General features: G+C 33.9%; 3 protein-coding genes across 4 annotated transcripts; 2 read left to right on the plus strand and 1 right to left on the minus strand.

The window, feature by feature from the left end:
* The first annotated feature begins 1,212 nt into the window (after positions 1-1,212).
* On the plus strand, positions 1,213-2,873 carry LOC108320117 (uncharacterized). The gene is made up of 2 exons (XM_017551461.2): positions 1,213-1,724; positions 2,590-2,873. Exons 1-2 carry the CDS (start codon positions 1,479-1,481, stop codon positions 2,746-2,748), a joined length of 405 nt encoding a protein of 134 aa, XP_017406950.1. The 5' UTR covers positions 1,213-1,478; the 3' UTR covers positions 2,749-2,873.
* Positions 2,874-3,952: 1,079 nt separating this feature from the next.
* On the plus strand, positions 3,953-5,651 carry LOC108320133 (F-box protein SKIP28). 2 transcript variants are annotated; one of them, XM_017551479.2, is made up of 3 exons: positions 3,956-4,431; positions 5,016-5,220; positions 5,285-5,651. In XM_017551479.2, the coding sequence occupies exons 1-3, from the start codon at positions 4,084-4,086 to the stop codon at positions 5,296-5,298; spliced, it is 567 nt and encodes a 188-aa protein (XP_017406968.1). In that variant the 5' UTR covers positions 3,956-4,083; the 3' UTR covers positions 5,299-5,651. The 2 variants fall into 2 exon arrangements, with proteins under 2 accessions (XP_017406967.1, XP_017406968.1); XM_017551478.2 differs by having other exon boundaries at positions 3,953-4,431; positions 5,016-5,651.
* Positions 5,652-5,811: 160 nt separating this feature from the next.
* Positions 5,812-10,456, minus strand: LOC108320132 (glucan endo-1,3-beta-glucosidase 3). The gene is made up of 4 exons (XM_017551477.2): positions 10,168-10,456; positions 6,660-7,913; positions 6,367-6,394; positions 5,812-6,205 (listed from the first exon to the last, which is right to left on the minus strand). Exons 1-4 carry the CDS (start codon positions 10,226-10,228, stop codon positions 6,055-6,057), a joined length of 1,494 nt encoding a protein of 497 aa, XP_017406966.1. The 5' UTR covers positions 10,229-10,456; the 3' UTR covers positions 5,812-6,054.
* Positions 10,457-12,951: the final 2,495 nt, after the last annotated feature.

Consider the following 12,951-nt stretch of genomic DNA (forward strand, 5'->3'; position numbering starts at 1 on the left):
GATAAATATTATATATATATATATATATATATATATATATATATATATATATATATATATATATATATATATATATATATATATATGTGTGTGTGTGTGTGTGTGTGTTGGTTTTTCTTATATATTTTGTAACAACATTAGACTAGCCCAAAAAGGTTGAAAAGATCAACCCAATGCATTACACTCAAAATAATTAATTTTCTAACATGTTTCCTTATTTTCTCTACATTGATTATGTTTCGTAATTAATTTTATTGACTAAATCACGTTTTGACCTTTATATGTAATTTATCAACTTCTTGTAACATTATTTTGATTCCATATATGGTCTATTATTAATACATTTAAGCGTACAAGATTAGTTTTGGAAAATTAAAGAAAAAATAAATGGAAATTATGAGTGATAAAATACTTCTAATAAGTAAACACGTGTTAAGAAAGATCTAACATAAATTAATACTTCTACTGTGTAATTTATTAACACACTCTTAACTAAGTTAAAGTTTCACATAATTTCCTATAGATTTAGCCTACCCATTTCATAATTAACTTCCTCGAGCCTGAGGAATCACACACCAGTTGCGAGAAACGGAGTCATCTATTGATTTTTTTAGTAGAAAAAAAAAATAAAGTAGATACTGTTCATAGCCACTTGGAAACTTCTACTTTGACCGAAAATCCACTACAGACAAGAGTGGTGGACATGTTCCCTTTTAGCAGGTTTTGTCAATGCTAAGCAAAGGAAAAGTGAAAATATTTATTGTTAGTAAAGGGGAAAAAGTGAAAGAAAAAAGCAAAAGTAAAAATGATTGATTTTGCATGACTGTATAAAGCAGAGGCAACCAGTATCATTCCTGATTCCATTATGTCTTTTACTTCAAAAATTTCTGATAAAAAAAAGTAAAGCAAATGTATATACTATAAGTAGGACAAATTAAGATAACAACTTCCAATAAAGTATAAAAGGAAAACCACACCTCATAGCTGTCTGGGCAACATAAGTGTAAACTATTCATCCCAATATAATATAACAAGAAAAGAACTTTAAACATTGATACTTGATACTTTCAACATTATGTGATGTGATTTAAGGTTTAATGTTTTGACGTGGTTTAAGATTTAATGTTTTGAGCGTATCAAAGTATTGGTAAACTTAAAATTTGCGAAGTATCTCTACCCTGAAGGAACGACCTGGAGTAGACGCATACAACAACAAATGCATGCATTAAAAGAACCACCGCAACTCAAAAACCAATACCAAACCCCACAAAGAGAGTCGCACTACACAATACAAAATTTTTGTTTGTGTCTTAATCTCGCCATACTTATTCCCTCTTACTTTCTCTTTGTTCCTTTACTCTCTTAGGGGCCCCTCCAGGGGACAATAGAGTGCAAAGGGTATTTGATCCTGCTTTATCTGAGAAAGCAAGAGTGCAAGGGAAGAAAAGGGTTTGATGTGTGTGTGAGTTGGGAAGAAAATGGCGGGGGGTGCAGAGGAGGAGCTAGAAAGAAGAAGCAGGTTCCTTAAAGGCTTGATACAGAAGAAGAAAGCCATTGAGCAACAAGAGCAGCATGATCACCTACAGCACAATAACGTTCGTGTCAGAGCTTGTGACATGCCTCTCCCTCTTCAGAATTCTGCCTTTCGTTGTGCACGTGATCTTCTCGATACTATGCCACCAAAGAAGCTTGATAGCAAACGCCTTGCCCTCGCACTTAAGAAGGTTGCCTTTCTTTTAGTTACTGTTTCTGTTTATTTCTATTTTTGTTTTCTTTACAAGATCTGTTTCTGGATTCTGATCTTTTTCCACATACCTGGTGTGAAATCTCAATGGCTAATTTGGAAGCTTTTGAAATGGGAAAAGTGCTCTGATGTGACAAACCGTTATCTCAGCTCTCCTATGTTTATTCTTATTCCTCAATTTAGTAGTACTTTATGTTGGTTGTTTGATCTTCTTGATCAAAGTCCTTTTTGTTAATTTGTTTTAAAATCTCGAGTTATATCAGTTGGTTTTGATTTGGGGTATTGGTATTTTTGTCGATTGAATGAACATCCTCTATAGAATGGCAAGTTGTTTGCTAGTTTCAAAATGGAACTAAGCTTGTTTGAAATTGATCTGCTATTTTATCTTTCTTGCGGGGTTGTGGCGATTTGTTTGGTGAAGGAAGGTTTGATTTTGCGTGGTACTCAGGCTCTGTAGCTATCCTGCAGTATACAAACATAGCTTGTATCAGAAAAGATTGAAAATGACACGTTAAGCTGGTTTTACTTTGAGTATACAGATGAAGAAAGGATATTGAACACCCTCGGGAGTTGCCTTATGAGGCTCACCATGGTAACTCTGTGGTCCAATTAAGATTAAATTATCTTGTTGTAGTGAAATGTGAAGAACAATACGGTAGTAGATGTATGGTTAACAAGACTCATACTGATAATAAGAAAATGCATAAGTGGAAGATTAGAAGAATGAATAGGACAGCAAGCATAGTGTATTGAATTTAAATCTCACTGCTCATTTCATTCCCTGTTTGTGAACTTTGTTTGTTCCTTGCTTGAATGGGTCAGACAAAAACTTTATTGTTTTGCAGGAATTTGATTCTTCGTATGGTCCAGCATGGCACTGCATAGTGGGGACTAGTTTTGGCTCCTATGTTACTCACTCTGTTGGTGGTTTCTTGTATTTTTCCATTGACAAAGTTTATATCCTTCTCTTCAAGACAGCAGTTGAACCATTAGACCATTCATAACTTCGATTTGCAAAACTCCTTGGAAACATCAAATAATTTAGTACTTTAAACCAGCTGAGTGAAACTGCAAATTGTAAAATTTAAACACATTTGTATTCTGTGAAGTATTTGATGCACTTCAGTTTGCATTCGAGTGTGGAATTTGTTCTGACAAGTGAAAGGATACTCTTTCTTCAGCTCAGAAATAGACAACTTTACACAATTTCACTCTCGATTTCGCACTTAACAATTAACATTTGTTCATTATATACAAATCTATTATCTATCTGAGACTTTTCAATAACACAGCAGATCTTTGTTAATACATCATTTTTCTGACATTATCTTCAGCCAAGATCATTACATAGATGTTTAGATGTTTACTGTAACAAGGACTTAGGATACTCTTTCATCGTTATCTTTATTTTTATATTTAACATAGGTATAAAATTTGTCTCGTTCTTATAGGATAAATGTACCCATATTTTTTTTTACTATTTTAAATATTAATTAAATACTTTTTCTATAAAAATAAAAATAATGATATTATCAGATAGTTAATATCGAATAGTACACATTTATTTTATTTCAATGTCAAATATGAAAAATATAATTATATAAATATTAAATAACAAATAAATAAAGGCTATCAAATGTGTCCTGTCAATTTATATTAAATACTAAAGAAAAGTTAATTTTAAATTTTAAATTATAAACTAAATATATTTAATAATTTAAAATGGAGACGGAAATAAAGATGAAATAGGTGTTAATATTAAGATAAGTATGAAAAGAGTATGAAATATATATATATATATATATATATATATATATATATATATATATATATATATATATATATATATATATATTTCAATCTTACATTTAATTTAAAAATTAAATATTATCTGTATCTAATTAAGGTGAAATTTTTTTTGTCAAAATCGAGTCTGGGTAGTGTTAAAAAGGAAGATTTTGAAATTTTCTTTTCTTTCCCTCATGAAACTTCCTTGTATATTATCCATGATTTTATGCTATTTTAAGCATAAATATTGATAATTTTTAATGATACCATAATTTCATATTTATAATTACAAATATTAATAAATCATGATAATGAAGATATTTAAAGAATCTTATTAAGTTGCAATTTTTTTAATATACTTATTTGGTCCGGTGGGAACAGTAGGATAAAGGGGTACTGAACATTTGTGATTTGTGGCTGGGATACCTCTAACCACATCTAGCTAACGTGTCATGTTGATATCTCATCTTGTTTTCTTGCCAATTCCATCACTGATATTAAAATCCCTTAAATACACGCAAGTTTAATTTCCTTCGGTGAGTGAACCAAACATGGCAGAATCCTCCAAGGCGGTCAGTTTAACTGTTGAACAGGAACAACCTGAAGCAAAGCCTCCTCACGAGGGTTTGTTTCTGGTCTTGACATATCTTCCTGTGTACGAGGTTGTGCTCATGTCTCAGGTTTGCACATCACTGAGAGATGCAGTCAACAATGACATATTACCATGGTTGAATGTTACTGTTGAATGGCCTCTTAATTGGCGACTCAACGATGAGATTCTATTTAAAGTCGCCTCTAAGGCCAATGGTAGCCTCAAAACTCTAACTCTCATCAGCTGCACGCGTGTTACCGATGACGGGCTCCAGAGGGTCGTGGAACAAAACCCTCTCATAAACAAGGTACCAATAACTAAACCCACACATTTTTCACTCACCATCTTTTCCTAGTTCATTGTTGTGCTTTAACTATGCAAAATCTTGGTTTCTGTATTATCTGAATGAATCTTTGAGGTCAGATTTTCCTGTTTATCAAGTAGGACAATGTTCATAAATGTATGGAATTCTGTGTAAAACTGGTTGTAAGGGTTTTCTATAAAATTGATTGAAAAATGAAAAGTTACTTGACAAAAGGGCGGCTTGTACATCTTGAAAACCATGTCTGGATCTTCAGATAAGCTAGAAACTGAATGCATATAGGAGAAAAAATCAGGCTTTGATAAATTAGAAGGTTTACTTATCTGAATGAATCTGTGAGGTCAGGTTTACTTGTGTATCAAGTAGGACAATGCTAAGAAATGATGGAATTATGTGTTAAACTGGTTGTTGTGGGGATTTTCTACAAAATTATTGGAGAAATGAAAAGTTATTTGACAAAATGGTGGCGTGTACATCTTGAAAACCATATCTAGATCTTCAAATGAGCTAGAAACTGAATGCATATAAGATTTAAGTGTTGTCTCATTTATGGTTTCATTTTGGTGCAGCTGCGTATACCAGGGTGCACAGGTATAACCCCTGAAGGAGTTCTCAGAGCCGTGAAAACACTATGCCAAAAAAGCAATTGCTTGAAGACCTTAAGTATAAATGGCATTTACAACGTACAGAAGGATCATCTTGACATGCTTATCATGAACCTGAGAAAGAATCAACCAACAGAGGAGCAGCAGCCTGTCTACTATCATGAACGAGGTACCCTTTCGGTATTTAAGCATGAAGAGAGCCAACGGCTCATTGATTTGGATATATGCCCCAGGTGCTCTGAGGTGAGGATGGTTTATGATTGCCCCAGAGAGCCTTGCACGAGGAAGGAATGGCCACTATCCCCGTGTAGGGGTTGCAAATTTTGCATTCCAAGGTGTGAAAACTGCGGTGGATGCATCGAATCCGGAGAAGTGGAAGAGGGAGCTTGTGAAGACATATTCTGCCTTGAATGTTGGTTACAGCTTCCAAAATGCAGTTTCTGTAACAAACCATACTGTAAGCAACACTCAAATTGGTGGTGCACTTCTTCAGACTCTTCATTGATCTGTAAAGTTTGTGATGAAAACTCTCACGGATATACCTATACTGATGTTCTATAATGAAGTACAACTTGGGATAAGTTCCCGTAACTTCTGCTACGCTTATGGCTGATGACTGATATTATTTTCGATGTTGTCTGTTGTGGTAGCCTTTCCCTAAATTCATTCAAGTCGTCACAAAAGAGTCCGATTCATCAGCTCTGTACAGTGTCAAGATCATCATGCCAAAGTATTCCAAATGATTCCATAGACAAAATAATTCAAATTCAAAGAATAAAATTGTTATTCAAAAAGAAACAATGCGTACAGCAACGATATCAAATAATTACTGTCTGTTTGTACAAAATTCAATGGACAACTCATTACAATTGCTGATATACATGTTGATCAACTGGACAACTCAAATAATTTTTAGAAGGAACTCTAAATAAGGTATGTTGCGATGCAATCTTGCATAAAAAAGTTGAAGAGAATGCCTCCATTAATTTATATATTCAGTTCTCTACATAAATGCACATAAAAGTAGAACAACCAGACCCAACGAGCTTGTGAAAAATCCACCGTTGGAGTAATATTGTAGCAAGTATCCCGAACTTGTGGAATTAGATGGGGCCAGTGATGTTCCATTTATCCGGGTTCCCTTTCTCCCATGACTTTATTTCACCATAAATATGCAACCAAAGAAAAAGAAGTTATTTAACAGCTCTTTGAGAGTTGAAAGAGAAGGGATTGGGAATATACATTAATAAGACAGCGCATATATTCAGGAAAGGAATGGCAACGAAACACAGTAACAGAAGCTCTAGAATCATACCTTCCAGGAAATATACAAGAACCGTGACCTGTAAAAATTGTAATGCAAATATCAGTTGAATTATAATGCTGAGCAACTTTAAACAGAAAATTGATTATGCACACCTTCTTTGATGTATAACAATTCCTAATTCATCTAATATGTAATTCTATCAAACCTGGTTATTGTGTTGAGGTGCAAGCCTGGATACAAACATGCATGTTTAATTATTGCCTATAGATATGGTGTTCTAGTGAATGCACACACATTTGTATCCAACTCATATATTTACGTAGGAGTATGTATTTCCATACTTGGGTCTGTGGTAGTGATAGATGCAACGCCTTTGAAATCACAACTACCCGGCGATTTATCCATCTTCTGATAGTATGCATTGAAAGCATACGTAGAATGTGAAACTACATTATCCGGTTGATAACATGTTTGACCCTGCAGCAAAGGGGAACAATCCACCTTTCCCGGTCCACAAGCCCAATCCAGTGCTGCCTGTAACATCTTAGAGTCAGCATTACTCTTTGCGACACAAAAGGTTTGGTTTGTTGTATCATTTGCAAAAATAGTACCGGCACCAGTCAAGTGTAAGGTATACACCGGTTCTCCATTGGCATAAAATAGCCCCCAGTTCTTTTCTGAGAATGGACCGGATCTTAAGTCTTCATTATAAAGCTCATAAATATAGGTGCTAACTGCAATTCCAGGATGTTTAGGAGTCCCCGTATTGTTAAGGACGTGTCTGATCAAGTTACTGTTGTAAGTGTTGGCATTATCAACAGTTGCATCAGGTTCAGATGAATCACCTTTGGAGGGCCATCCTGACTCAGTCACCACAATAGGGATATCGGTGAAGTTCAAATCGGACATTGCAAAATAAGCAGCATCAACAACTGCATCAAAAACATTAGTATAATGCAGCAGAGTGTTGGAATCAACAGCTTCCTTATTTGGAGGTAGGGGGCGGAATAAAGCATAATCTAGTGGGATTGCATCATTGGCCTGCTGGTAATCATAATATGGATACACGTTGAGCATAAGATATGAACCTGTTGATTGCAAAAATTTAAGCATGGGAACCATGACTGAATTCCATGTACGGTTGAAAAATGCCTGGGAAGGAGGGAAAGAATCAAGGATGATAGAAGAAGAGTGCGGACTAGAGACTTTAATTTGCTGATCTAGATTAGCCGCAACAAGAGCAGAATGAATGAAATTTATGGCAGAGACTAGAATAGGGGCTGCATTTGGGAGAGTAGTGAGAACCTCAGATCCAACACATATGGCAGTGATGTTAGTAGCAGGGATATGAGCTATGACATTTCGATTAACCCAGTTTGCTGCAGTCGCGTTGGACTGACCAATGCCAAGTAACTGGTCATTGGGAACAGAAACAGTTACACGGATTCCTGTCTTGGCAAGTGCACGAAGTAAGTCTCGGTCAGCATCATAGAGTCTCACATGTTGGATACCTTGAGCCTTCAGAAGAGCAACAATCTCTGTTGGACCTGGCACGTCAGTTATATCTACACCAATGTTGACACCAATAAATGCATCTGTCAAAAAAAAAAAGGAGCGTATGGATGAAGGACTTTCATTTTAACACGAGTTTACTCGAAGTCACCATGTGATATTGATCATAAACTGAATAAAAAATGTCAGCAACCATCACCAACAGATAAAGAGGTAGGAAAGAGAAAAAAAAAAGTAAAATTGTATGGTAAATCCAAACACGAAAAAGGATGTACAACTTAGTCAGATATGGAATAAATTACAAGAGCAATGAGGTATAAATCCTCGATCTAAATATAATGTACATCAAGTAAATAAAAAATGCCTGCATTTTCAGAAAAAAATATATTAACAATCAACAACAAACCTTCAGAAACGAAATAAGAGGAACACTGGGACATTAGATGCAGAAGTAAAAGTTATGATTTACTGACACGCGCTTACCCTTTCTAGATCCTGGATTTCTCTATAAACATCTCATAGAACTCATTGAGCACGTTTCATGTTGTAATCAGTGACAACCCCAGCAGGTCGGTAGGGTTAACAAGAGTCCCCAAAATTAAAATTAAATATGCAACGTGACAGCCAAAGAAATGTATGTACTTCTTGAGACATACATGGTTCAAGAAAAGAGAATGGAGAATGATTCACTTATCTGACAAGTCGGCTCTATAACTTTACTGTTTATAATATATACACCACCTGTCCTGTGAAAAGATTTAGCCTGCTTATAGCAATTAGCGGCAGTGCTCAGCTTCAAAAGTGAAATAGGAAGCAATAACGTTCAAGAACTATAACTTGTTCCAGTTTTTCGGAAATAAGCTGGTATATCACAACTAAAAGGACGTGAGACATTATATCCACGACTAAAAGTGAGATAAGTTTATAACCCTGACTTCTACAGATCCTAAGTTCAAGAACATAACCTAGTTGGAATCAGTCTTACGTACATCATAATTGCAGGTAGTTCTGTCATAATCAAGCATTTAGGTTCCCTGTCAGCGATACTATAATAATAATAAGTCTGACAAGGGTCTGTAGATGACCAAATTGTTCATGTAGCTACCTAATAATATCCTTATATGCAATCAAATTAGAATTGGCCGTTGACAAATCAATTGCATTGGTCATATTTGATCGTGGAGACATAAGCCATGACAAAAGTTGAAGTAAGCTTTTTTACCCGTCACTCCATGTGTTTCTTGTTCTTATCAGTGAGGTAGGACCTAAGAGACGTGCATTAGCTAAAAAGGATGTTTAACACACTCATATGATGCTGGTTGGTAGGTTACGCATTCACATCACCAGCACCTAGTTCTTCTAGCCGCCAACATACACAAGAGAGAAATTCACTTTTTTAGCAAACTACGAAATAAAATGTTGAAAATTTATTTGGCAACTCAATCAATGGGAACTGAAGGGGTCGCGCCACATCACCAAGATCACTTTCTAACTACCATGCTTATTAAATTCCAGAAGTGAAAGTATTAACAGTACGTTACTTGCACACAGAAAACCATATAAAGACTGGAGTATTTATGAAGATTACTTGTATTCTTCTGTGTAACCTTAATTGACTATTCTAGGACTAGAATGCACGTTTCATGATAATGCATTTATTTATAAATGGTAGGTGGCAGATTGTCCCATTTACTGTTGTGGACCTCTGTTTAATTTTCTGGGCAGTTTCTAAACTACAATTAGACAAATGTGAATAAACCTATTTCAACATTCATATCTGGTTTTCTAAAATAAGGGTATTTTAGTACATTTTTTTTGCAAAATGCAGTTAACTGCCAAATGCAACAGAGTAACAGTGTGTGATGAGCTGGGACGCAACAACATTGCTCCCACCAAAGACGGGAAAGGACAGATCGCAAGCTCTGTACAAAGTAAAAGATTTTCTGGCATAAAACCTTTTACTTTGAACAACAATAACTAAAAATAAAAATGAAAGTGACACTTACCATTTACTAATCCCCCCCTCTCTCTCTCTCTCTCCACTCTTCAAATTTCAAAACAGTAATGTAAATGCAATTCAATAGAGAAAACAAGAAAACATTGATTAAATCTTAAACAATAAGGAATTAACCAATGCCACTTTCAATGGCAGAAAGAACTGGTTATGTTAGGATGAAGCTGCTGATATAATGAAGGGAAAAACAAAAACCAAAGTCCAACAGAAGAAGAAAATGAAACTTAAGCATTAATATACTTTGGGGGCATGAACAACATAGATAAATTAATCAACAACAACTAAATGGAAACTAAAAAAATAAACACAGATGCATAACTTACCCCCAGACCCAGATGCAGAAATTGAGAGTGGCAGCATGAAGAACAGCAGCAGCAAAGCCATGAGAGTTGAATGTGTCCAGCAGTAGCATAAAAGGAGCACTGCTTAGACTGAATTTCAAAGGAAACCCACAAAAGAAAAACTGAAAAGAAGGGAAATTGAAATGAAAGAAGAGTTAAAATTTGGGAAATGTCCTAGCGAGTGCGGGAAAAGCAAACGAAATGAAAGTTTGCTCCTTTTGAGAGAGTGGAAGCATGTGAGGTGGAGGAGAAAGAAACAAGAGAGAGAAGCATAGCATCTGCTGGTGTTTATTGAATTTTTTTACTTATAAATAAAAATATTATTTTAATACAAAATTACTGTATAAATGGAAAAAAAATATTTATATTAATGATTCTTCAAAATTTTAAGTAATTTATATACCAAAAGCATTCATTAAAATAATATATTTTTATTTTTTAATAACTTCTATAAAGAGTTTCATTGAAGATACTTGTGACGGTAAAGATAAAGAGTTAGGATTAGCACCACACGTCATGATATGTGTCTCAGTGTGAATCCAACGGCTGTAATGCACGTGCGCCAAACTATAGAAAAGTTAGATTTTTATTTCAGAGAAAAGGTGAGGGATACATTACATATATATAATTGTTGTTGTTTTTCTCTTCATTTAATTTTATTGTAAACAGATAAGGGAACAAAAGAAATAAGGTGAGAATAAGATATTCAATTATTCCAATGCTGAAAAGATATAGAAATTATTTGAGTTCAGTCTTCCTAACTGAATGAAAGTATTTATTGATCCGTGTATAAATTTGGTCAGGTAAAAGAAAAATGATATTTGACATATAAAAAAAATTGTATTGATATTTTTTTTCTTTTTTGAAAAATATAAAAATTTACTTTTTATGAGTATTTTATCTTGTATTATATGTAAAAATACATACAAATATTACAATAACAATATTATTATGATGTTTAGTATGTTTGTTGGACTTCATGATTTGTTATATAAAAATTGTGAAAATTAAATATTTCATTAATAAGAAAACATAAAAAAACTATAGTTTAAGTTATTAAAAAAGTATGATAATTAACCATCATCTTTATGACTTCAAAAATACTATTGTTTAGTTTTAATTCAATAACATTTGACGCATTTTATCTTTCATTATTATAATCTTTCCCATTATCATCTACATGCATTTGAATAATGAAATTGAATAAACTTAAAATATTAAAAAATCTGATAAAAATATAATAAGTTAAAAAAACTTGATTATCCTAAAAAAATTATGTTTTCAACTAGAAATACTTATAATTACTGTTCGAGTAAGAGTTTATTCTTGTACTTGTCAGAAAAATAAAATAAAATAAAAGCAAACTAATAATTTGTGTAAAAAGTTGCCTTAGAATGTTATGTGTAAAGTGAAGAAGAAATGAAACATAAATAAATAAAGGTTTTAGTCTTTTAACTATCACGCGATTTTGGATTTAGTTCCTTTGAAAGTTTTATTCATTTTAGTTCTCGTAGTTTTGAAACTGTTATAAATAGTCTTTAATTTTGAATGACGTTAACTTTTATTTGACGTGGCCAACGGCCAGCCCGCATGTCATGTCACTTGACTACTTTTAATTGACGTGGCAGTAAAGGTGTGGTGGTCGGTCGGCCTGGTGGTCTTTGCCCATAACCGTTCGGTCTTTTCCCAACACCGTTCAGTCTTTCATATATTGCACTCCACCCGTCACTATAACCGTTCGGTCTTTGCCCAACACCGTTCGGTCTTTTATATATTGAACTCCACCCGTCACCATAATCGTTCGGTCTTTTATATAGTCTGTTTCTAGTGCATTGTTCTGTTGATTGTAATAGAACCCACCAGGCCGACCGACCACCAGATCGAGTGGCCGACCGACCACCAGATCGAGTGGCCGACCACCCACCAAGCTGATCGACCACCAGACCGAGTGGCTGATCACCTACCAGGCCGACCAACCACCAGACATTATGGTCGACCACCCACCAGGCTGACCGACCACTACACTTTTATTGCCACGTCAATTAAAAGTAGTCAGGGAATGTGGCATCACACGTGGGCTGACCGTTAGCCACGTCAAACAAAAGTTAACGTCATCCAAAATTATGGACTATTTATAACAATTTTAAAACTACGAGGACTAAAATGAACAAAATTTTGGAATAGGAACTAAACCCAAAATCGCGTGATAGTTAAGGGACTAAAAACATATTTAACCCATAAATAAATGATCGCAAACTTAGAAATTAATTAAAAATATAATAGATTTTTTTATTATAGTTAAAATTAGAGATTCTAAATTAACTAACAAATTTGTGGTGTGTGAATAATATTACAATTATTTAATATTAGATATTACAATGCAGGTTGTATATATGGTACATTATATAAATTGTGAGAAGGTTAAGACTTGACCTTTTTATTCTAAAGTGCAAATTAGGCTTTGAAATAGTATAACCTTAACATTTTTTTTTTCTTTTAGCTCTATAATCAAAATATATAAATTGGCTTTATATTGTAAAATCTTTTTCATGGTTTTTTTTTAATCAAGTGGGCGAGTTACTTTCGGCCCATAAAATTACTTCTTTGGAAGAAAACTGCATGCCCTGATACCATACAACAAAATAATATCTTTCATAATTACTTTAATAACAACTATTATTAGATTTTTCTAATTAGCCTTATTAGGATAATGATTTAGATTTGTGAAAATTATTAACTATAAGATCAATTAGAATTTATTTTCTT

Source organism: Vigna angularis, chromosome 1 (assembly GCF_016808095.1).
Source record: "Vigna angularis cultivar LongXiaoDou No.4 chromosome 1, ASM1680809v1, whole genome shotgun sequence".
Lineage (NCBI taxonomy): Eukaryota > Viridiplantae > Streptophyta > Magnoliopsida > Fabales > Fabaceae > Vigna > Vigna angularis.